The sequence below is a fragment of the Ostrea edulis genome, chromosome 9, assembly GCF_947568905.1.
Source record: "Ostrea edulis chromosome 9, xbOstEdul1.1, whole genome shotgun sequence".
In the NCBI taxonomy this organism is placed as follows: domain Eukaryota; kingdom Metazoa; phylum Mollusca; class Bivalvia; order Ostreida; family Ostreidae; genus Ostrea; species Ostrea edulis.
The window spans coordinates 70,656,273-70,680,429 of NC_079172.1; the positions used below are offsets into that span (position 1 = coordinate 70,656,273).

The following is a 24,157-nucleotide window of genomic DNA, read 5'->3' on the forward strand; positions in this document are numbered from 1 at the left end:
CGACAGTATACTTGCTGTTCTCTCGAGCGAGGTTAATACATTCACAGTATACTGCATGTTCAGCTGTTGAGATAGAGATATTTATATATCCATAAAGTTATATTTTGAATTGAAAAAAAATATATATACACCCCATTATCATGCAATATGTCGTTTGTAATACTTGTATTTCGAAATCGTTTTCCAAGTTAAGAAAAAGTAATGTGAATAAAAACATTTAGACTTGAAATGCAGCAAAGTCACATATGGTGTGGTAATTTGAATGTCTGTTGAAGCGTTTGAAGAAGTTTTTACTTTGGTATGTGACTGTACCTTAAGAAATTCCCATTAGACTTTGTAGTAAGTGTTTCCTCCTCTGAGACAGCCGCCACCACGCAGTATATAATGTATTTACATAAAAAACAAACATCAGATCTGGGGAAGGCGATTTTAATGTAAGGAAGGCATAACTTGTTGACAGCCCCGCCCTTCTCTCATATTTGCTCTATGGGTGTAGTCGGAATGTCTTACAATATGACCTACCAACCCACGGATCCAGGAACCGATGAGATAGGAAATTGCGGGGGTCGGACATTCAATGCGTATAGTCGCATGGAATGTAAACAGAAATTTAGAGCAAAAGATATGTGACAGTGACTTTTGCGCAGTCATATCTGACTACGATGTAATATTTTTATCAGAATGCTGGATTCAACCTGGAACATCTCTAAAGTGCGATTGGTTAAACGACGAATTTGAATACAAATGTTTTCCTAGACTGAAGGGTAAAGACGGTGGCCTTGTGCTGTTATACAGAAAAACACTTCGTAAGTTTGTATCAATTGTTAAATGTGTTGAAGACACACTCATATGGTTAAGAGTAGAACAAAGAGATCATCCCGATATTTATATCTGTTTTGCGTATATACCTCATGATCATAACGTTTACTTCACAAAGTATAATTGCGATTTATTTGATTGCATCTTAAATGATATGTCAATTTTTACACAGAACGGCACTGTTGTTGTTGCCGGTGACTTAAACAGTAGAGTTGGTAATTTACCTGATTATATTGTAGAAGACTCTCTTGCTATACCTATTCATGATATGCTGTCAAATGTTTTTGATTATAACACCGATTCGGTCATGCCACATCGAGTATCAGAAGATATGATGGTTAATAGGTTTGGCAGAAAGCTTTTAGAATTATGTAAATCTACTGGTTTAAGACTTTGTAATGGTAGAATACCAGGTGATGAAAATGGTCAGTTAACTTTTTACAATCACTTGGGTACAAGTGTTATAGATTACATTTTAGTAGAAGATGCGTACTTTAACAATGTCACTAAGCTTAACGTCTGTGAGTTTAACGAATGGTCAGATCACGCACCAGTAGAATTTACTTTGAAATGTATGAATGCTAGCTTTTCCAATAATAGTGATGTAATCACGAGTGGTCCAAATACGACACGGAAGTTCAGATGGGACGACGAGCATGTGGAACAAATGGAACGTGACCTCAATGACAAAGTCAGTGATCTGTATAATATTATCGACTTAATACAATCATCTACCCTAACACTGGATCGTGGTATTGAGCAGTTTAATTCTATATTAAATGATGTTTTTCAACCTTGTTCTAGAAATGTAACATGTTGTAAAAAAAAATCACCAAATAAGAAAAGTTCTACCAGCAAGGATAAACCTTGGTTTGACGAAAAATGTAAGCACTTGTATAACACTTATCGTCATTTTATGTACATCTGTAATTCTGAGCGTAGTCCGGAAAACAGATGTAATCTGGTTGAAGTTAAAGGTGAATACAAACGTTATGAACGACAGGTCAGACGTAAGTATTTAAGATCAGAGGGGAACCGACTTAGTCTGTTACGTAGGAATAATCCTAGGCAATTTTACAAAGCGTTTAAGAAGAATTCACGGTCTCCACCTACAGAGTTGTCTTTGAATAATTTTTTTGAGCATTTCAAGTCTGTCTGTAACAATGATGGAGATAACAATAATACAAATGTGGACCGAGCTCAAAGTTGCATTTTCGAGGAGCTAGATGTTCCAATATCATGTGATGAAGTTTGTAATGTATTAAAGAAAACGAAAGCTGCTAAATCACCGGGCATTGATAACTTGTTAAATGAATACTTCTGTAAATTTCGAGTTATTTTTACTCCATTGTTGTCACGTCTATTCAATATTATCTTTAATCGTGGCACATTTCCAACATGTTGGTCTGAGGGAATTATTTTTCCATCTTTTAAGAAAGGAAATGCTAACGACACTAATAGCTATAGAGGCATAACTCTGGTGAGTTGTTTGGCAAAAATATTTACTTCTGTTTTAAATGATAGGTTGTTAAAGTGGTCTTCAAACCAGGTTTTGGCACTACAGACGCTATATTTGCATTACAAAGTGTCATTAGTAGAACGTTATCACGCAAAAATAAGTTATTTTGCTGTTTTGTTGATTATCAAAAGGCTTTCGATAATGTCAACCGAAACAAGTTATTTTTTAAATTATCACGCTGTGGCATCACTGGTAAATTACTTACAATCATCAAATCACTATATAGTAACTTAAAATCCTGTGTTAGATTTCAATCCGAATTATCGAACTTCTTCTCATGTACAAACAGATTAATGAAAGGTGAGGGGTTGTCCCCCTTTTTGTTCTCTCTCTATGTGAATGATTTTGAGAATGCATTTATTAATAGCTTATGTGATGGAATTGACTTTAAAGATATATCACTGTTTTTGCTAATGTACGCTGATGATACTGTACTTTTTTCTGAATCAGCCACAGGATTACAAAACATGTTAAATACTTTATCAGTTTATTGTAACGAATGGGACCTAAAAGTTAACATTCAAAAAACAAAAGTTCTTGTCTTTCGTAACGGAGGGAAAATAAATGCCGCCAGCAAATGATTTTACAATGGTAGCGAACTAGAAGTTGTTGACAGCTTTAATCATCTTGGTCTTACTTTAAATTTTAATGGTAAATTTTTAAAGTCTCAGTGTATTATCGCCGAGCAGGGTAGAAAATGTATGTACCATATTCTTCGAATTTGTGATAATCTGTCACTGAATATTGTAACAAAACTTCATGTATTTGATACTTATGTTTCAAGTGTTTTGAATTATGGTAGTGAAATTTGGGGTTTTAACCCAGGTAACGATGTTGAAAAGGTACATGTGGACTTTTGTAAGCGAATTTTACATGCAAAGAAGTGCACTCCAAATTATATGGTTTACGGGGAACTTGGTCCTGTGCCAATGTATAATTTACGTATGATAAAAATTATTAAATATTGGTTGAAAGTTATCAAAACCGACAATTGTATCCTTCAATCTATATATGATGACATGTTGATTTGCAATCACAAGAACTGTAATTGGCGCTGCCAAGTTAAGCATTTATTATTATCGAAAGGATTTGGTGATGTATGGTTTAACCACTATGTTAATAGTGAAATTTTATTTCTAGAATGTCTCAAACAGCGTTTAACTGACAACTTCATGCAGTCACGAGATGAATTTTTTGATAATTCACCCAAATGTATTCTGTATAGACACCTTATTGATAATGTTACCATTCAATTTTACTTGACAAAATCTATTCCGGAAAATCTTATTAATCTTTTAGCAAAATTTAGATTGTCTGCTCACCAGCTTAGAATTGAACAAGGTAGATATAATGGCACAGCAAGACAAGATCGATTGTGTGAATTTTGTAATTTGAACGAAGTTGAGGACGAATATCATTTTATTTTGATATGTCCTTTGTACAAAAACCTCAGATCTGCATATATAATAAAAATATTATTGGTCGCATGCTTCTATGTTTAAACTGGTACAATTGATGTCAATTCATAATAGAAAACAAATCTGTAATCTGGGTAAATTTTTTAAAGGTGCTTTACTCTTACGATCTAGCCAAACTATCGTCTAATGTATATGCTGGTTTTTGTTGGTTTCTTTTTTATGTAAACTTGTCTTATAACTCTCTTCATGTATGTCCATCCTCTAATATTCACTCCACTTTTCATACTGTATACATCTTTTTTGTTTATATTTTGTAATTGAATATGTATTATGCTGATGAGCTGTAAGGCTTAAAGCCAATAAACAATACAATACAATACAATACAATGACAGCGTAACCACCAGTCATGCAGTAGTAAAAAGAAATACATGTAGCGGTTGTGTATGATTATGTAATGTTCACGCTCCTCAAAGTTTACATACACATGCAGAGATTGTATAAATAATCACACTTTTTAAAACTTGTAGAAGTTCACCAATATAATCATTAAAAACAACTAATTCCTCACAGACAGAATTGTATCCTGTGAAAAATCATATTTTCGAGAATGCTGGTAAACGAACTGGGGTTTGGGCTGTATATTGGACATAGGGTACCACAGGTAGTGCCAATTCATATTATCCACTGTATCGGGAAATGACGTGCGGAAATGAAAGGGCGTGCTTCGGTTTTCAACCTTTGTTGCCATATGACCTAGAAACTGGGCCGTTAAGTTTCATGTGTGTTACCGAATTCTTCACCTGCTTCAAACCTATATCACGCACAACTTCACATACTACTCCTGCGAGTAAGAGCCCTACTGTCCTCTCCAGATAGCATACCTACGAAATTTAAATTAATCCGTTAAAAGAGTGATTGCATACATTGGGCCAATGTTCGGACAACATCTTGTGTCCCCAACGTCATTTTGACTTTGGCTACCATTATGGAGTTATGGGATTAATCGCTGTTCGTTACCTTCACCTTTTATCATGACTTTCGTTGGGTCAACATTGGGCCAACGTAGAATTTCTAACGTCATTTTGACTACTGATTTACATCTATTTACTTACGTTGGGCCAGTGATGTGTTCCCAATTCGTCATTTTAGTATCACCTACGCAAGCACGCCAACGTTGGTCCAAGGTTGGCCCAACGTTGTATGCCCGATGTCAACCATCTGCCAACAGTACGACCTTTTGCCAACGTTGACCCAACATAGCCATGCTATCTTGGCCATTTTACGTTATTTTTTACATGCAAACTTATTTATTTCTACATAAAAACAAGATTTACTTAATGACTTTCAATTTTTCTCGGATTTTGACGTTTGGACAAAATATTTTGGCTTGTCGACAATACTAGCCAACTTCTCCCCCACCTCACCTCCCTTTGAAAACGATGCTACGTGTCTTTATGGTAAATCGTAAGCATTCTAAAAATAAATTAATTTATATTTCTTATTTTAAGCTGAAAACGAATAATTTGATATTCATTTTGGCTACATGTAATATATACACAATCTAATTTTATTACTTTTAATGGGCAATACAAATTTGTGTTTAATCATGTAAAGTACATGCAATATTTACATCCTCTTGGTCCTTGTCATAGAACTTCGACAGAATAATTAGTGGTTGTATTATCATTTGACCTCAAATGTTTGTCTCAAATTAAATTGAAATGCTGAATTTTTAGAAATCGAATTCTACAGTTCCATATACATGTATCGTATTAGTGTGTTTGGATAATAGATTGATTCTATAAATAATTCGTTCTTATATAAATGTAAGCTACAAGTATACATGACTGTAAATACATCAGTGTATGCGAGATAAATCAAATACTATGGTAATATGTACACATGTATCTTTAATCTAAAATTCAGTTAAAAATACATCAATACCCGAAACAACATACACGAAGATGATTAAAAAATACTAACTTAATATATACACACATTTAAGTGGTGTATGAAAGGTGAAGATAATGAATAGTGATCAATCTCATAGCTCCAACAAGGAATAGAAAATAGAGTTGGGCAAACACGGACCCTTTGCCATACTAGAGGTGGGATCAGGTACCTAGGGGGAGTAAGCATCCCCTGTCGATCGTACAAAATAAAATGTTAGGCAAACAGGGACCCTCGGCATACTAGAGGTGGGATCGGGAGTCAATAAGGAGTTAGCATTCCCAGTCGACCGTGTAGCATTTCATTTGAAAACCTATACGAATTTACTAGACTGTGCTATCATTTGTACCCATTCAAGAAAATTAATGAAATATAATATCCATAACTAGAATTCTTATAGGGCATACATGTATATTGTATAGATTCAATAATTCTTATAGGACATACATGTATATTGTATAGATTATATAATTCTTATTGGACATACATGCACATTGTATAGATTATATAATTCTTATAGGACATACCTGTATATTGTATAAAACCGTCATGTGATTATTTATATAAACAATGCACCCAGACTGTAAGCAATTACAAGATAAAGATAACGAACAGTGACCAATCTCATACAACTGACAAATTGAGTTTTCTTTTTTATGTTTCCGCGATTTCTACGTTTCAAGTTTAGGACTTTGAAGTCGTTTTGTGACGTCGAAAGATAAGGGTTCTTTTCTCATGACGCCAGTATCAAAATTTTTCTTCTTTTTTTTTCGTGTAAAAAGGATGTCCTGATTATTTCAATCTGACTAGACAGGAGTATATAAGAATCAAAACGTTCTATATAACAACAGTTAAGCATTCCCACGGTTGCAGTGTATGAGTACTAGAAATGTCTATTTATAGAAATAGCACTCTCTCTCTCTCTCTCTCTCTCTCTCTCTCTCTCTCTCTCTCTCTCTATATATATATATTATCTCCCTCATGCATAGCTCTTATCCTTGGACGAATTTGACTCCACTTTTTTGGCACGATGTTTTTGGCTATATTTAGCTCTAAAACTTCATAGTTATTTCAGATTTCAAACATTTCGGTTGAGCATCACTGAAGAGACATTATTTGTCGAAATGCGCATTTGGTGCATCAAAATTGGTATAAGTTTTACATATATATATATATATATATATATATATATATATATATATATATATATATAAGTGATTGGTATGGAATTGATAATTGTAGAGTACGGAGAAGGCAACGTCTCAATGCAAGTCTTATCTATAGCGGTTATACATGTATATAGAGATAAATTTTGACGGGAAGGACACTCGGTGATTTTTCTGGTCAACATGTTGTATTGTACCATGTTTATTATACTAATTAGCATGTTAGGCCTCATACTTCCAGCTTCAGGTATATATTTTACTTTTTCAGGCAATATTTCATGTAAAACTTTTATTTCTGATTCTCTGATAAACACAATACAAACATTGGAGTTTCCCCCAAACAGTTATTGCGATATTCCAGGTACTGTTTACGACATCCGTGTCGTTTCTATTTATATCTACAGGAAGTGACGCACCTTGTCTCAATATCGGTGGTACCTGTCAAGATGACCATCACGTTTGCTCCGGAAGTTACGTATCAGGATTATGTTCCGGGGGAGCCAATAGACGATGTTGTTCAGGTATCGTAAGAACTTTATAATACACGTTTTGTTATTCAGCGCACCATATTTACCGTATGATTTTGTGAACATGCAGTAGTTTAAATAAAACGCCTGCTTTTTGTGATTTTCGCACAGCGTCTTTTTTTCTTCTTCTTTGCTGGCGTTGGCGCTAGGAAAATTACTTCGTGGCAAAATTTGGTATCTATTTTGATAGGCATGGTGATGACTAAATCTTACATACTCGGTTATTTCCTTAACAGCAAATAAATCAACGCCTTGATAGTGTTTTGCTATGTGCACAAAAATAAAAGTATGACGTCACAGCCATATGTTACGATATGAAACACGAGTTTCGGGGTTAAAACAAATGTAGCTGAGATATCATTTATATGTTGATTCGATATATCTTTGTGAACTCGAAATAAAAGACACCACAGAGTCATCCACTTCTGCTTTATACATAGGTATTTTATTGAAAGTAGATATTAACGGCAAACTAACAACTCAACTCTATGATTAACGGGATGATTTCAGCTGCTCCATCGTCAACTTCCCATATTTATGTAGCAATATTCCATTATTAAATGTATATCTTGTTTATGTCTCTCAACTGATTCGATAAGCAAGAGCTTGTTATGCGTATGATCAGTATTTAAATCCAGACAGACTACTGACAAACAAGTTGATGGTGCAGGGGTTTCCACAGTCTCGTTCAAAGTCACCATTTTGCCAATTTTATGGTCGTTGTGACGATCTTGTTTACCAATACAACCTATCAATGGGTCAAATGCTGTCTGATGTGTTTTATACAAATTTTTAGGCTGTTCGTGGCACACTGATTTTGACCACGGATAACTCCGTTTACCTGATCAAGATATAGGACACACGGTGGGTATGACCGGTCGACAGGGGGTGCTTACTCCTCCTAGACACCTGATCCAACCTCTTGTATATCCAGGGGTCCGTGTTTGCCCAATTCTATATTTTGTATTGCTTATAGGAGTTATGAGATTGATCAATGTTCAATTTCTTCATCTTTCATAGCTAAGTTACTCTACCACTATCAATATCCACGTCGTATGTTATTTACTAGAGTAAGATATCAATAAATCAAAAATGGAAGTTTAATGAAAATTAATCTTAAAAAGAATACATTATACAGGGGTTCGTTTGTAGCCTTTTGGTATTATCCACATCCGCGCATCCGGTGAGTAATGTCATCAATTTGATGCAATCTTTGTGCTTGATCTACGCCCGAGTCTTCCTTTCGGCTACGTAAAAGGACGGGTGAGATCCGATTGAGCTATGACTATAGATTATGCCATTTCCTTTGTAACTTGTAAGATGAGTTTTGATTGATTAACTAGGTACGTGTAGGTGGACATTTCCGTATACTCTGCTGAATTCGGGGTAAGTAACGTCACGACACAGTGTATCCTTCTTGCTTATTGATTTATTCTTTTCCATTTCCGGTCTATTCCGTTTACCTGATCCACCTGAGACAATACAATGTATACACTTTATCCAAGTGCTGTAACTCGTAACAAATCAGTTTGATAGGGAAGACATGCAGCAACAAAAGAATGGGAGAGAATCCAATGTATCTGTTCTTAGTTGCACTGGATATCCACGCAATCTAGAAATTGTTGTCTCATTTTGATTGACGGCTGTAGGGGAAGTCTAGGTGACATAAGACTGATTACTGACAAATTTAGCTTGACACTCGAGTTTTGTGGGTACCCAATCATAGTTATTCCAGAAAAATGTCTTTCCTAAAGTTAGCGCAAGCTATACCCAAAATCAGTATTTTTGAAATCTTCAAATAATCACATCATTAAGTCAAACCTTTGTTGTTGTTTTGCACCAGTAGGGAATGACGCACCTTGTCTCAATATTGGCGGTACCTGTCAGGATGACCACCAGCATTGCTCCGGAAGTTTCGTATCAGGCTTGTGTTCTGGGGATACCCACCGGCGATGTTGTTCAACACAATCTTCGTCAGGTATAGTTTATTATACATAACACACACACACACACACACACACACACACACACACACACACACACACACACACACACACACACACACACACACATATATATATATATATATATATAAAATCCTTAACTGCATTCTTTACAATTCATTAAAAACGCACACGTACAGCACTCTTCCCACATGTACCACACATTCATTTATTATTGCGTATTACTTATACCGAGGGTTACGGCCGCGGTAGCCAGTGTTTAGGCGCTAGTTTTGTCACTGGGAGGTCCGGGTTTAAATCTCCACTCCGGCGTCGCATCTAACCCAAGACGTTACCCTAAGTAGTGACTGTCACCAGGCGTCCGCCATTTGAATATGACCTTAAGAACGGAGGTCCTGTGTCACGGTCGGCGTTACTACGGCCCTGAACGCTAAGTATAAGTCTAAATCTGTGACACTTCACCTACAACTGGTGACGCCTCTGAGTGAAAAATTCTAGAATGAGACGTAAAACAACAAACAAACGTACGCCAAGGAGGTTCTATTTCGGTGTTGTTGTTACATGTATATACATGTGTTTTGGTGTTTATCTATCGGGGTCGCGTCACATGGTAACCACTCTGTGGGGAAGATTTTCATAAATCTATTACACAATAGTTGAATTGGGCAAAGGAAGACCACTTTTGATTTTTCAGCTTTATCGAATGTCGTTATAGAGTTAGAATTATGGGACCTAATTTTTTTTAAATATTAATATTAGCATTTTCTATGACATGCAGTAACTGGAGAATATTTTCATAGAATCTAAATGTAAGGAATAGATAGGAAAAGGAGAACCCCTTCCGATTTTAAGATTTATTGTTTTATCATTACCGCGGTTTAGTACTGACAATACTGAATTTCAGGTACAGACAGTGGAATGTGTTCTAACGTCAAAGTGTACTCCCGTGCCAGTTGGGGCGCCAAATCCCCAACGCATGTGAGCACTATGCACACCCCAGTCAGTCTCTTCTTCGTCCATCACACAGAGGGAAATGCCTGTCACGATTTCACTTCCTGTGCGATACAAATGCGTAATATTCAGAACTATCACATGGCTACTAGAGGTAAAAGAGATAGATAGATATATAGATAGGTAGATAGATCAACAGATGCATAGATGGACAGATAGATAGATAGAGATCGATCGATCGATCGATCGATCGATCGTGTATCATGAGAAGATTAAATGGATACTTGAATAAGCAAATCAAATTAACAGCAATTTCCAGAAAAAATATCAATTCATTTTAAGGCTGGTCAGACATCGGATACAGTTTCCTTGTTGGTGAGGACGGTGCTGTCTATGAAGGCCGCGGCTGGCATCACGTGGGAGCACACACCCAGAACTACAACAGCCGAGGATTTGGCGTCTCTGTCATGGGGAATTTCATGCATAGAAAACCAAATAACGCAGCCTTAAATGCGATCAAAAACCTGATACAGTGTGGAATTGACACCGGATACGTCACCTCTGGTTACAGTCTCTATGGACACCGTGATGTTGGAACCACTGATTGTCCAGGAGATGATCTGTATAATGAAATAAGAACGTGGTCACATTACAACACCCAGAAACCACAACGGTGAAGAACGAAATGTAATGAAAGCATTTGCTGTGAAAAATATAAATATGAAAATCTCTACTTCCGTTTTATATCTATGAAATACGATTCATCTAGAAATCAATTTACGGAAGGAAAATTGTACGGAAGTTTTACGTTCCACTCCTGGGGAGACGTCACCAGAATGAGATGAATTTTCATGTATTTAGATCCATACTAAATGCTCTAGACATTGATCGTGGTGAGGCCTATTGTAATTGCGAACCATGAAATATTGATCAAAGTAACTTCCACTTCATCTCCAAATCCATTCTCTTATTTGACCTTTACATAGAAAATGACACGTGACGCACTGTCTTATCATGGAATATTATATGCTAAAACAATGTGTCCCCCCCCCCTTTGAGAAGGGGAGTCATAATAAGGCATTTGTATCTTTATAAAGATTTATTATTAGCATAATTCATTAATTTATTTCATTAATCAACATTGATATAAATATAAAATAACCCTCTAAATCGTTATACGTCCTATCATCATTTTTGGGTAATTAGTTGCACCAGTCAAAATAGCAGTGATAAGTGAAAGTACAGACGGTTGTACAATTTTCAGTCACTTGCAGCTAGTACGGACCTCAGTTTATGAATTAGGATACGAAATTCAACTTAAACATGATAATATTATCTAATGCTGCACATTCTTGTAATACCTTGTTGCAATGCAAAAACATTCTGTTTCGTGGTATAGTACCAGGGTTGGAATCCAGTATGAGTACAGTAATTCAAATTCTTTTGTCTCATTGGCTGAGATACATGTACTATATAAGACAATGTTGTTACAGACTTTTTCAGCTGGAACCAGTACGTATTCCTCATGTAACCTACCTATTATTTTCATCACAAGAACTTATGTTACATATTTTTGTTTCAACGTATCCGACATCAGATTTTAATATTCCTCTCATACTCCATATCCATTCTGACAAAACTCCCAAGTTCTTCCTCTTCATATTTAGCCCATTGTTTAGAATAATCTTCAGAAGAATTCATAACATTACTATCATCAATCGAAATAACAGATTTTGTGAAGTTAAAATGAGGGATCTCAGACAGTCATTTTCAACTATATTTACCTTTATATTACCATTAATGACACGTCCAGCTGGACTATTGTTAAAAGAAGAAAAGAAAATGTAAAAGGGTTTTATCGAAGACGGTCTATATCTGGGCACTGCGAAATCAAAAAGCTCAGACCCAACAGTAGAGACACATCTGGCGGAAACGCAGGGTGTAGATTCGAACTTGAAACTCGACGAAATTCGAGACTGGGCATTCCTACAACTAAGACATTTATTCCTTTGGTAGTAAGTTTAAAGGAAACGACGAAGGCCTAATATGGCCTCCTTAAAATTGCAAAAGAAAATGCATGTAGAACAATTTGGGGAAATTTTGAATTCTTGTGACAAAACCAGGATAATATTTACAATAATTCTTGTATCTATTCCTGTCATTTGAAACACAAATAAGGCATAATACACCTGCCTTCATTTTTACATTGAAAATATCGCTAAAACATCATATTTAGCTGTAACCGGGAGGGCCGTCATCATATTTAGCTGTAACCGAAAGGCCCGTCATCATATTTAGCTGTAACCGAAAGGCCCGTCATCATATTTAGCTGTAACCGAAAGGCCCGTGTTCGTTTTTAGATCGCAGCGCCACCTAAAACTTAAGACATTTAATATAGGTAATCACTGTTTCCTCACCGAGTGCCTGGTATTAAAAGTGAGAGTTAAGCGCCCGGCTATTAGAAATGAGAGTTAAGCGCCCGGTATTAGAAATGAGAGTTAAGCGCCCGGTATTAGAAGTGAGAGTCAAGCTCCCGGTATTAGAAATAAGACTCAAGCGCCCGACATTAGAAGTGAGTCAAGCACCCGGTATTAGAAATGAGAGTCAAGCGCCCGGTAATAGAAATGAAAATCAAGCGGCCGATATTAGAAATGATAATCCAACGCAACATTCCTTGATGCGGTCAAACGCCTTATCGAATGTGGTATTCAGAAAGAATTCATCGTCCATGATTACTGTCTGTATGGACATCGTGACGTCGGTAGCACGGAGTGCCCCGGGAACCGGCTGTATCAGGAGATTCAATCTTGGCCCCACTACAGTCACACTGACCTATAGAGGGAATAAATACTGACAAAAATATTAATTGTCTGGCGTCATGAGAAAAGGGCTCTTACGGTCAAAATTTCACGTTTTTAGATTTTCCTAGAATTTAAAAATAGAAATTTCGTTTTAATGTACAATTGTAAAAATGATAGCAAAGTCAACGTTAAGAAATTGTAGCGTCATATGACGTGAAATATTAAGCTAATAATATTGCGTGCCAAGAAATCAATTACTGCAATATACCTTTTCATTTAAGACACAAATATTTATACTCCCGCAATGAGCACAAATTCACTATTTCCCACCATGCAATGTGTCCTGTAGGGGTATTAGTCTCGCTAGGACAATTCTAATTGATCTTGCCGTGTTAGGAAAAAGAAATGTTTTATAGAAATGGTAAGCATTTCAATTTCCAACAATCTGAACGCTGGTAAATTCGCACGAAAAAGAGACAACATCAATTTTACCAATCCAGATTAGATTCACACTTACTCAATCATTTTACATAAATGTTTAGAATTCATTCCTATTGTAAATACGCTGGAGAACTCTGATTAAAGAAAGCTTTGGTTAGACACTTTCTATGCATTTTGATTTTTATCATACTGGGAACTAGGATATTGGAATTTACTATTTTGTGTGTGTATATATCCAGTTGGGCGCGGATTTTCATATCTATACTTCAGCTACCGAAAGTTAGTATTTTTAATTGTAAATAAATCTTATTGATTGTTTGATTGTCTTTGTTAGTATATTCTGCTGCTGGATGATGAAGGGTAATTCTGACCCATGAGAGAATCTAAAACGTTGAGTGCCTGCGAAACAAACGTATTTCAGTCTCACCACGGGTACGTTTTGGCAACGGTGACCACGCGGTGCTCTTCACTTTTCCACTGTTCTTACCAGGTTTAGAAGATAATTATTATCTGTCCCAAATGTAACTATCTTCTAATTCTGTTCAACTATTATTTAAACACATATAAAGAGACTAAATAAGGCATTAAAACTATTGCCTAAAAGAGATGGATCAATGTACGAGAATCCAGTATCTGCTAGACTTATGTGGTCAGGCAGATGAAATTTTTATATGGTCCAACGAAAGTAAGACATACTATGCATGTAGCGAACCTACTAACCAACTGCTTCCCCACCCCGCCTCCCTTTGAAGAACGGTGATACGTGTCTTTATGGTAAATAGTAAGCATTCTAAAAATAAATTATGTATATTTCTTATTCTAAGCTGAAAACGAATTGTCTGATATTCAATATGAATGCACATAATTTATACACATTTGTTATTACTTTAAATGGCGATATCCGTTTATGTTTGATCATGTAAAGTACATACAAAATTTGCATCCTTTAGGTCATAGACATAAAACTTTCACACAATAATTTGTAACTGTATGATCATTATTTGACCTGAATTGTTTGTCTCAATGCTGAAAAGCTGAATTATTCAAAATATTATTTTACAGTTCCATATAACATATCAGTATGTTTGGATGATAGAGCAATTCTATAAATTCGTTCAAATAATCATCAATAAAATACTGTTCTCAAATAAACAACATCAAAACGTATGACTTTTAAACATTTTACAGGATCAATCGGAACGATAATTTAAGGACTATACTTTTTGAAATCATAGGCAGTTGCTTCTGCAGCAAAAATGGAAAATGCAAATATTCCTATCTAGTGATCAGTCATCCAAAAATTACTTTGCTAAACGCCACTCTGATTCCACGCACAAGTACTCTGAAGTTGTAATAAAAATATGCTGGAGTTCCTCATTGACAATATCTTCGTGGTCTTTGGTGATTAGGTCTTCCAACGGTCTGTTAAATTCCTATGGACACGAATTGTGCTCCTTTGTTAGCTGACCTATTTTCATATTCCTATGAGGTAGAATTTATTCAAAAAGTTCTACGTGAGAAGAAAAAAAGTCTCTTGTTGTGGCCTTCAAATCGACATTTACATGTGTAAAACTTATACTGTACCAATTTTGATGGACCAGATTCGCATTTTAACAAATAATGTCTATTCAGTGATGCTCAAGCCAAAATTTTGGAAATCCGAAATAACAATAAACTTGTAAGAGCTAAAAGGAAAAACAGTGTGCCAAAGACTGGAGTTAAATTCGTCTAAGGATCAGAGCTATGCATGGAGGAGATAATCCTTCATTTTGAAATGAATTCAAAATCTTATCACAGCAATTAAATATACATCCGTATTTTCAAGTTAGTAACGAAGTACATACGTTATTATCTATTAACAATAGCTTTCATATGTTGATTCGATATATCCCAGAGAACTCGAAATAAAAGACACCACAAAGTTGTCAACTTCTGCTTCATTCTTATATATTTTATTGAAAGTAGATATTAACGGCAAACTAACAACTCAACTTTATTACAAACGACATTATTTCAGCTTCTCCATCGTCAACTTCCCATATCTATGTCGCAATATCCCATTATCAGTTGCATATGGTGTTTATATTTCAACTGATTCGATACGCAAGAGCTTGTTCTGCTTGTGGTCAGTTTTTAAATCGAAGTAGGCTACTGACAAACAAGTTGATGGTGCAGGGGTTCCAACAGTCTCGTTTACATTTAGCATTTCGAACGTTCTATGGTCCTATAATTGGATTAAATACTATCTTACGTGTTTCATACCGATTGTTAGGCCGTTCTTCGCACACTGAATTTAACTATGGATAATTCCGTTTACCTGATCAAGATATAGGACTCACGGCGGGTGTGATCGGTCGACAGGGGATGCTTACTCCTCGTATGCACCTGATCCCACTTCTGGTATATCCAGGAGTCCGTGTTTGCCCAACTCTTTATGTTGTATTGCTTATAGGAACTATGAGATTGATCACTGTTCGTTAACTTCACCTTTCATGGTTAACTGTATAAATGTGTATTTGATCTAATATCAATTAAGTTAAAGATGCAAGGTGAAGATAACGAACAGTGATCAATCTCATAACTCCTACAAGCAATACAAAATAGATAGTTGGGCAAACACGGACCCCTGGACATCAATACTAGAAACAATATGCACACACGCATATATATATATATATATATATATATATATATATATATATGCATATTGTTTCTAGTATGAATAACTAGAACTACATATTGAGGACGGTTGAAATTTAAACTTTAATTATTATGAAATACGTTAGTTAGGCGCTGTAAGCAATAAAGATGGAAAAATAACATTTTCAGATCAACCGTGTCCATGCCCCTTTAAACAACATCTGTATTCCATAAAAACTCCTGTCCTTGATTGACTTTTAAGAAACCCCCTATTGATGCTGAAGGTATGTCTTTGATTAACTTTTAAGAAACCCCCCATTGATGCAGTAAAGTTATGTCTTTGATTAACTTTTAAGAAACCCCCTATTGATGCAGTAAAGGTATGTCTTTGATTGACTTTTAAGAAACCCCCTATTGATGCAGTAAAGGTATGTCTCTGATTAACTTTTAAGAAACTTCCTATTGATGCAGTAAAGGTATGTCTCTGATTAACTTTTAAGAAACTTCCTATTGATGCAGTAAAGGTATGTCTTTGCAATAAATCGATTTGTAAGACCCACCCATCAACCCACCTATCAATAAATACAGCATTGATCTTTTCCAATAGGATAAATAGAAAATAGTTCAGTGAATTTAAAAGACGGGCATTGTTCTAAAATTAAGTCTTTCAAATATTGCAATTTTTTTTCCATTTTAAAGTCAAAATAATTCACGAACAAAAATCAGTTGATCTCCTATTTACTGCAAATGAAATGCGTCAGACTATGATGATGACAAGTGCATTGTGATCAATTTGTTTACTTATACATGTATATCAAGACGTCAGATTAAATTAACGACAAAAAAGTTTAATGTTAAGTTTTTTTTATAGTGTTATGCTTCCATTCATTTTATAAACATGAATAATTCTTCAGTTCATGGTATTTTGAAAGGTTGCAACATTTTGTTGTTTATGTCTGATGCCAAAATACACATTCCTGTAAGATTAGTGCACGCCTTCTTACGGGAATATAAACTATGCTGTGTATCACACAGAATCAATTATGCGTTCATTGAAGACGATTATCTATAAAACGAAAACGATGCGAGAAGAGACTGGTATTGATAAATGTACACTGCAGAGAAGACATCCTTTCGATAGAAATTTTGTCTATACCTAATTAATATATCGAGATAAATTTTGGCGGGAAGGACGCTCGGTGATTTTTCTGATCAACATGCTGTATTCCACCATGTTAATTGTATTAATTAGCATGTTACTCCTGATACTTCCAGCTTCAGGTATTTATCTATATATTTTCTACTTTCTTCTGAAAGTTTTATTTCTGAATCTCTGATAAACATAATACAACATATTTTCCGAAAAGTTATTACGATTTGCTATGTACTTACCCCTTCATAGTCTGTTGCTATGTGCACAAAATAGAAAGATTACGTCGCAGCCATACGTTACGATATTTAACTTTAGAACCTGCAAGATACAGTTTGTGAGGCTTTGTTCCTTCCAAATTTGATATATTCCAATTTCTTGATTCCTATTCGTGTGCCATGTATGATGTACTGAAATTTCAATTCCGATTGTCGGGTAATTTGCATAGACCATATAAGGTAGTGTTCACATCAATGGACGAGTAAAGGGGAAAAAGCGATTTCGTCAGTATTGAAAAGGTTGAAATTTAATATCAAATTTCTAAAAAAGCAGAGAGTAATTTTTCCGTCACCATATGATTTTCCTTTCTTTGTCGAAATGTCTCGAGTAAGTACATTTTCGCGCTGATTGTCAATGTTTAGGTTTTTTCAATATATCTACGAACAAGATCTCGTGATAACAAGTATGGCGGAGTAGATGAAGAATTTTGCATGTTGTACATGATATCTAATGAAAAACACCTTTATTAGACATACAGAAGCACAGAGTTGGTACTCTTTTTAGTGTAACAACATTGACGACAAATACACAGACTTTATTATAGGTTATGCATCAAAATATTTTGCATTACAAAGACACTATCAAATTGTAGCCCAACCCAAAAATATCAGAATAAAATTATCGGAGATGGCTATATTATTGCAGCTTTCTCTAAAACGAAAGGATAAATGTCGTCTTTGTAACGTTTTTCAATTCCTATTATAGAATAAACGTCAATACTATGAGAATCTGTATAGAAATTAATAGCAACAGGGTCATCAGTTGACAAATTTAAAACTATGCCTTTGGTATAAAGTTATCTCACTTTCTCCCATATATACAATTTTGTTGCATTTTTTGCAAAAGATTCCATAAACTACATTGCTGGATTTACAATTGATATGATTTTTGATATGATACTTGTTTCCATTGCAGTCCTCAAATGCATTAGTTTTGATGATATAGTGACATAAGTACAGCTTTTAGCACCACACGTCTCGCATACATTTTCTTTTCTAAAAATAGATTATTGTGTTTCTTATGTACCAGAATGTCTTTTAAATTTTTGTCTCTTTTAAAAGCCACTAAAAGCATTTTTGAGGTGGTCATAATTTTCAAGAATTTTTTACGTTTTTTTTTTTAAATCTTCTGAATATCGGGAATTCCTTTAGAATAGTTTACCACAAAGGGAACACGGTTACCCTGCTTCGCCTTTTTATGTAGTTTAGGATATTTGATCAGTGGAGTTTATCACTTTCTTAAGTTCTTTTTCAACATCATTATCTAAATAACCATATTGTCTTAAATATTTCTTTATTTCCTTTCGTTGAATTTGATATTTTTCTTCTGTGGAACAAATTCTACGCTCACGGAGCCCAAGTCCAAAGAGAATATATTTTTGTTGTAGATTCGGGGTGGTAAGATGTTTTATTAAGGTATATATGTTTATCGGTGGGTTTGCAGTATAAGTCATTACAAAGGATTCCGTCATTAATTGAGATTGTTGCATCAAGGAAATCAATTTTGGTGTTTGATAGACGTACGTCAAGCTGAATGTTTGGATGTATTTCATTCGCGGTTTTATGGAATTGTGTAAGTTCTTTGTCTTTACCCTTCCAGATGCCAAAAATATCATCAATATAACGTACATAAAATAGTGGTAGTTGTTTTGATTTTTCGAAAAGAATTTGTTCCTGTTCCCCAATGTAAACACAAGCTTAGTTTTCTCCAAGTTTTGATCCAATCGCGGTCCATTCATTCTGCATGTGGTGTTTGTTATTGAAACTAAAATTATTATTGTCAAGAACAGCATCCAACATTTTTTATATAATTTCCGTGTCTACTTCTTTTTCATTATGTTCTTGTAATGCTATTTTAATGATATCGCGAACTTCTTTACTAGGTATATAAGTGTAAAGTGCTTTCACGTCCATACAAAATAAAATAGTGGAATCTGGTAATGGTTGCTTTACACTTGAAAGTTTCTTTAAAAAATATGTAGTATCCTGGGCATAACTACCAAGGGATCTATTCGCATTCTCAATTTTCATCACGACTCAACGTACTCGGCTATCTTTTCTGTTGGGTGTTGTCGGCCATTTACTATAGTCCTAAGCAGATTGTTCTTTTTGTGTATTTTTGCGTTAGTTTGGAGTTTTTCTGATGTTAGTTCGGTGGGTAGTAGATAATGTCTTAATTCAGACGAAATGAATCCTTATTTATACATTTCATTAACTTTTTTTCATTTTGTTGGTAATTTGTTTCCTTTTGTCACACTCTACTTCACTCTAAGGTGCGCTGTTAAGCATTTCATTCTCTACTTGGTCAACGTATTTATCCGTATCCATAACCACTATCCCAGATCCTTTGTCTGCAGGTATTATTACTATATTCTGGTCTGTCAGTAATTCTTTCATAGCCCTTTCTTCGGCGCGTGTAATATTACTAGAAACATTTCTACTTAGACCTCTAATAACGTCTTCTTTGACTTGTCTAATGTATTCGTCAAGCCATTTTTCTCAACATCATTGAATGAGGATTCATTCTCTTGACTCTTTATCAAAAAAATATTCGCACAGACGCATCCTACGTTCCCATGTTTTTAAATCCGTTAACAACTGAATAAAATCAATATTTTTCTTTTTGGGCACAAATTTCAAACCTTTTTCAAACAAATTTAATTGTTCATTTGTTAATTTCTTTGAAAACAGGTTGATTACTCCTTTTCTTTTGGTATATTCAATTTCATAGTTTCATTTTCTACTTCCTTGCATTTAGGGGGTAAAATGTTCATATTGGTAGAATACAGTAGTTGTTGGCCTTCGTTTTTGGACTGAGCAGAGTTACAGACACATGACCCATCCGAAGTTTTTAACTAATCAAAATGATTAGAAGAAAAATTCAAACACATGAAATCTTTTTTGTGATTGGACTCGTCAGGTGGGTATTATTTGTCAATGGGTATGAACATTCAAACTAGTTTTAACAAAAATGTCCCTATCAAAACGAAACGCTGTTGCTATCAACTCCGCCTAGGTGCCCCATGACTCAAAACTACCATCTAATAATTTTAACATTATCTAAATGTTTTTGAAAATCTATAAATTCTTTATAAAGATTGCTATTGTTGCTAACTTCTACTACAATTGCCTTTCTAATTTTTGCATGTTGCTCTTGGCCTTCATGGATATGGTACCCAAAACTGCGATGTTCTATGATTTTCCTGTTTACCCTCCAAAGATCCGAGTTTCTTGTTCTTTAACTGATTGAGTTTTTTAGCACTAACTTTTACATTGGCCTTGACAGAATTCAGAGCATCTGCTAACCCCTCTGCGCCGAGTTTTAATTTTAGATATGGAGATTGTTTCTCTATAGAGGATTCTAGATTCGATACCGTTTTAGCACAAACATTTATGGACTCCAGCATTAAATTTCTAGAAGTTGAGCAAAAGATGTCTTGAAAAATTTATTATATTTTATTTCATCAGTTTCTCGTGAAAGGTGAAGATAACGAACAGTGATCAATATCATAACTCCTACAAGCAATACAATAAAGATAGTTAGGTAAACACGGACCCCTGGACACACCAGAGGTGGGATCAGGTGCCTAGGAGGAGTAAGCATCCCCCGTCGACCGGTCACACCCGCCGTCTAATAAATGACAAATTCAAAACACATCTTTTGTATAAAACTACACTGCTGGATTTACTTTTTCAGGCAATATTTCATCTGAAAGTTTTAGTTTTGAATCTCTGATAAACATAATACAAATATTGGAGTTTTTTTCCCAAACAGTTATTGTGATCTTCCATTTACTGTGTACTACTTCCATGTTGTTTCTATTTATATCTACAGGAAGTGACGCACCTTGTCTCAATATCGGTGGTACCTGTCAAGAGGACAATCTATATTGTTCTGGAAGTTACGTAACGGGGTTATGTTCCGGGGGAACCAATAGACGATGTTGTTCAGGTATTGAAAGACTTTTATGATATTGTTATTCAGCGCACCATATTTACCGCATGGTTTTGTGAACATACAGTAGTTTAAATAACGCCTGCTTTTGGTGATTTTCAGAAAGCTTATTTTCTTCTTCTTCTTTGCTGGCGATGGTGTTACGAAAACTACCCTGTGCGAAAATTTGGTTATCTATTTTGATAGGCATGGTTATGACTCAATCTTACCAACTCGGTTATTTCTGTAACAACAAATAAGTCAACACCTTCATAGTTTGTTGCTATGTGCACAAAAATAGAACTATAACGTTACAGTCATACGTTACGATATTAAAACAAATGTAGATGAGATATCACTCATATGTTGATTCGATATATCTTCGTGAACTCCAAATAAAAGACACCACAGAGTCGTTCACTTCTGCTTCATACTTAGATATTTTGTTGAAAATAGATATAAAAATAAAACTAACAACTCTACTTCATGACAAATGGGATGATTTCCGTTTAATACCCATCGACAATGTTGTTCAACACAATCTTCTTCAGGTATAGTTTGTTAGACATAGTCCTTATCTACATTCTTTACAATGCATTAAAAAATGCACACGTACAGCACTCTTCCCACAAGTACCACACATTCATTTATGATTGATTACTGCTTATACCGAGGGTTCCGGCCGCTGTAGCCAATGTTTAGGCGTTAGTTTCGTCAACGGGAGGTCCAGGCGCCGCATTTAACCCAAGGCGTTTGCCTAGCGTCCGCCATTGCAAGTGAAAGCCTCGGGTCTTTTGAATATGACCTCCAGAACGGAGGTTCTTGTCGCGGTTGTCATGTATAGGGCACCATTTGTGGCACTTCATTTACAGCTGATGACGTTTCTATATCAGTGAAAAATCCTCGAATGAGACGTAAAACAACAAGCACACGTTCGGTGTTGTTCTAATTTATATACAGGTGTTTTGTGTGTTTATTTATTGCGGTTGCGTCACATAGCGGGAGCCCAAGAGTAAGCACTCTGTCTATCTGTCCGTCAGTACTTTCTTTGGTACGCGATATCTTAAGTTTCTTTGGGAACATTTTCATAAATACTTGAATTGGGCGAAGGAAGACCACTTTTGATTTTTCAGATTTACCGAATGTCGCTGTAGAGTTAGAATTATGGGACCTAAGTTTTTATTATATTAATAAAATAATAGCACCTTCTTTGGCACGCAGTAACTTGAGAATATTTTCATACAATTTAAAGGTAATGATCAGATAGGAAAATGAACACTGCTTTTAAGATTTATTGCTTTTTCGTTACGGTGGTATAGTTTTGACAATACTGAATTACAGGTACAGACAGTGGAATGTGTTCTAACGTCAAAGTGTACTCCCGCGCCACTTGGGGCGCCAAATCTCCAACGCATGTGAGCACTATGCGCAAACCTGTCGGTTTCTTCTTCGTCCATCACACAGAAGGAAATGCCTGTCGTGATTTCACTTCCTGTGCAAAACAAATGCGCAATATCCAGAACTATCATATGGCTACAAAAGGTAAATAGATAGATAGGGATCGATCGATGGTGGATCATGATAAATAAAATGGATATTTGAATAAGCAAATTACATTAACAGAAAATTCCAAAACAAAAATATCAATTCATTTTAAGGCTGGTCAGACATCGGATACAGCTTCCTTGTTGGTGAGGACGGTGCTGTCTATGAAGGCCGCGGTTGGAATCACGTGGGAGCACACACAAAGAACTACAACAGCCGAGGATTTGGCGTCGCCGTCATGGGGAATTTCATGCACAGAAAGCCAAATAACGCAGCCTTAAATGCGACCAAAGACCTGATGCAATGCGGTATTGACAAGGGTTACATCACCTCTGGTTACAGTCTCTATGGACACCGTGATGTCGGAACCACTGATTGTCCAGGAGATTATCTGTATAATGAAATAAGAACGTGGTCACATTACAACACCCAGAAACCACAACGGTGAAGAACGAAATGTAATGAAAGCATTTGCTGCGAAAAATATAGATATGAAAATCTCTACTTCCGTTTTATATCTATGTAATACGTTTCTTCTAGAATTAATTCATGGAAGGAAAAATGTATAGAAGAATGGAAGTTTTACGTTCCACTCCTGAAGAGACGTCACCATAATGAAATAGATTTGCATGTATTTAGATCTATGCTAAACGATCTGGGCATTGATCTTGGAGAGACCTATTGTAATTGCGAACCATGAAATATTTATCAAAGTAACTTACACTTCATCTTCTGATCCATTCTCTTATTTGACCTTCACATAAAATGTCATGTCAAAGGTCATCAAAAATGACACGTGACCCAGTGTCTTATGGTGTTCCCACAAACCAAATAATAATAATAATAATGATTGGTTTTATATACCGCCCTTTCCAGCGTATGCTGCTCAAAGCGCTTTACAATAATCAATGTACATTATTACCCCGGCACACCTTATATCAATCTAGAACTTTCTCAGCCTCCTAGGAAGCATACAGCGCAAGCTGCCATTACAAGCGCTAGAGCACTAACATTCTAACAATATCTTTCACTGTCTATAGCCAGGTACCCCTT

The 24,157-nt window shown here is 35.5% G+C and overlaps 1 protein-coding gene across 9 annotated transcripts; it reads left to right on the forward strand.

The window, feature by feature from the left end:
• Positions 1-436: 436 nt before the first annotated feature.
• LOC130050429 (peptidoglycan-recognition protein SC2-like) lies at positions 437-23,608 on the forward strand. 9 transcript variants are annotated; one of them, XM_056150505.1, is made up of 6 exons: positions 437-806; positions 7,278-7,394; positions 9,244-9,378; positions 21,461-21,577; positions 22,901-23,101; positions 23,218-23,608. In XM_056150505.1, the coding sequence occupies exons 1-6, from the start codon at positions 578-580 to the stop codon at positions 23,550-23,552; spliced, it is 1,134 nt and encodes a 377-aa protein (XP_056006480.1). In that variant the 5' UTR covers positions 437-577; the 3' UTR covers positions 23,553-23,608. The 9 variants fall into 9 exon arrangements, with proteins under 9 accessions (XP_056006480.1, XP_056006488.1, XP_056006481.1 ...); XM_056150506.1 differs by having other exon boundaries at positions 439-806; positions 9,247-9,378; XM_056150509.1 differs by lacking the exon at positions 437-806 and adding an exon at positions 6,995-7,120.
• The last annotated feature ends 549 nt before the right edge of the window (positions 23,609-24,157 follow it).

What these genes read in the sequence shown, in the direction of transcription:
- LOC130050429 (XM_056150505.1), top strand. Translation starts at nt 578, where the DNA reads ATGCGTATAGTCGCATGGAATGTAAACAGAAATTTAGAGCAAAAGATA. An exon ending in GTTATACAGAAAAACACTTC is followed by an intron (nt 807 to 7,277) that starts GTAAGTTTGTAT and finishes TTATATCTACAG; the next exon opens with GAAGTGACGCACCTTGTCTC. An exon ending in CAATAGACGATGTTGTTCAG is followed by an intron (nt 21,578 to 22,900) that starts GTATTGAAAGAC and finishes ACTGAATTACAG; the next exon opens with GTACAGACAGTGGAATGTGT.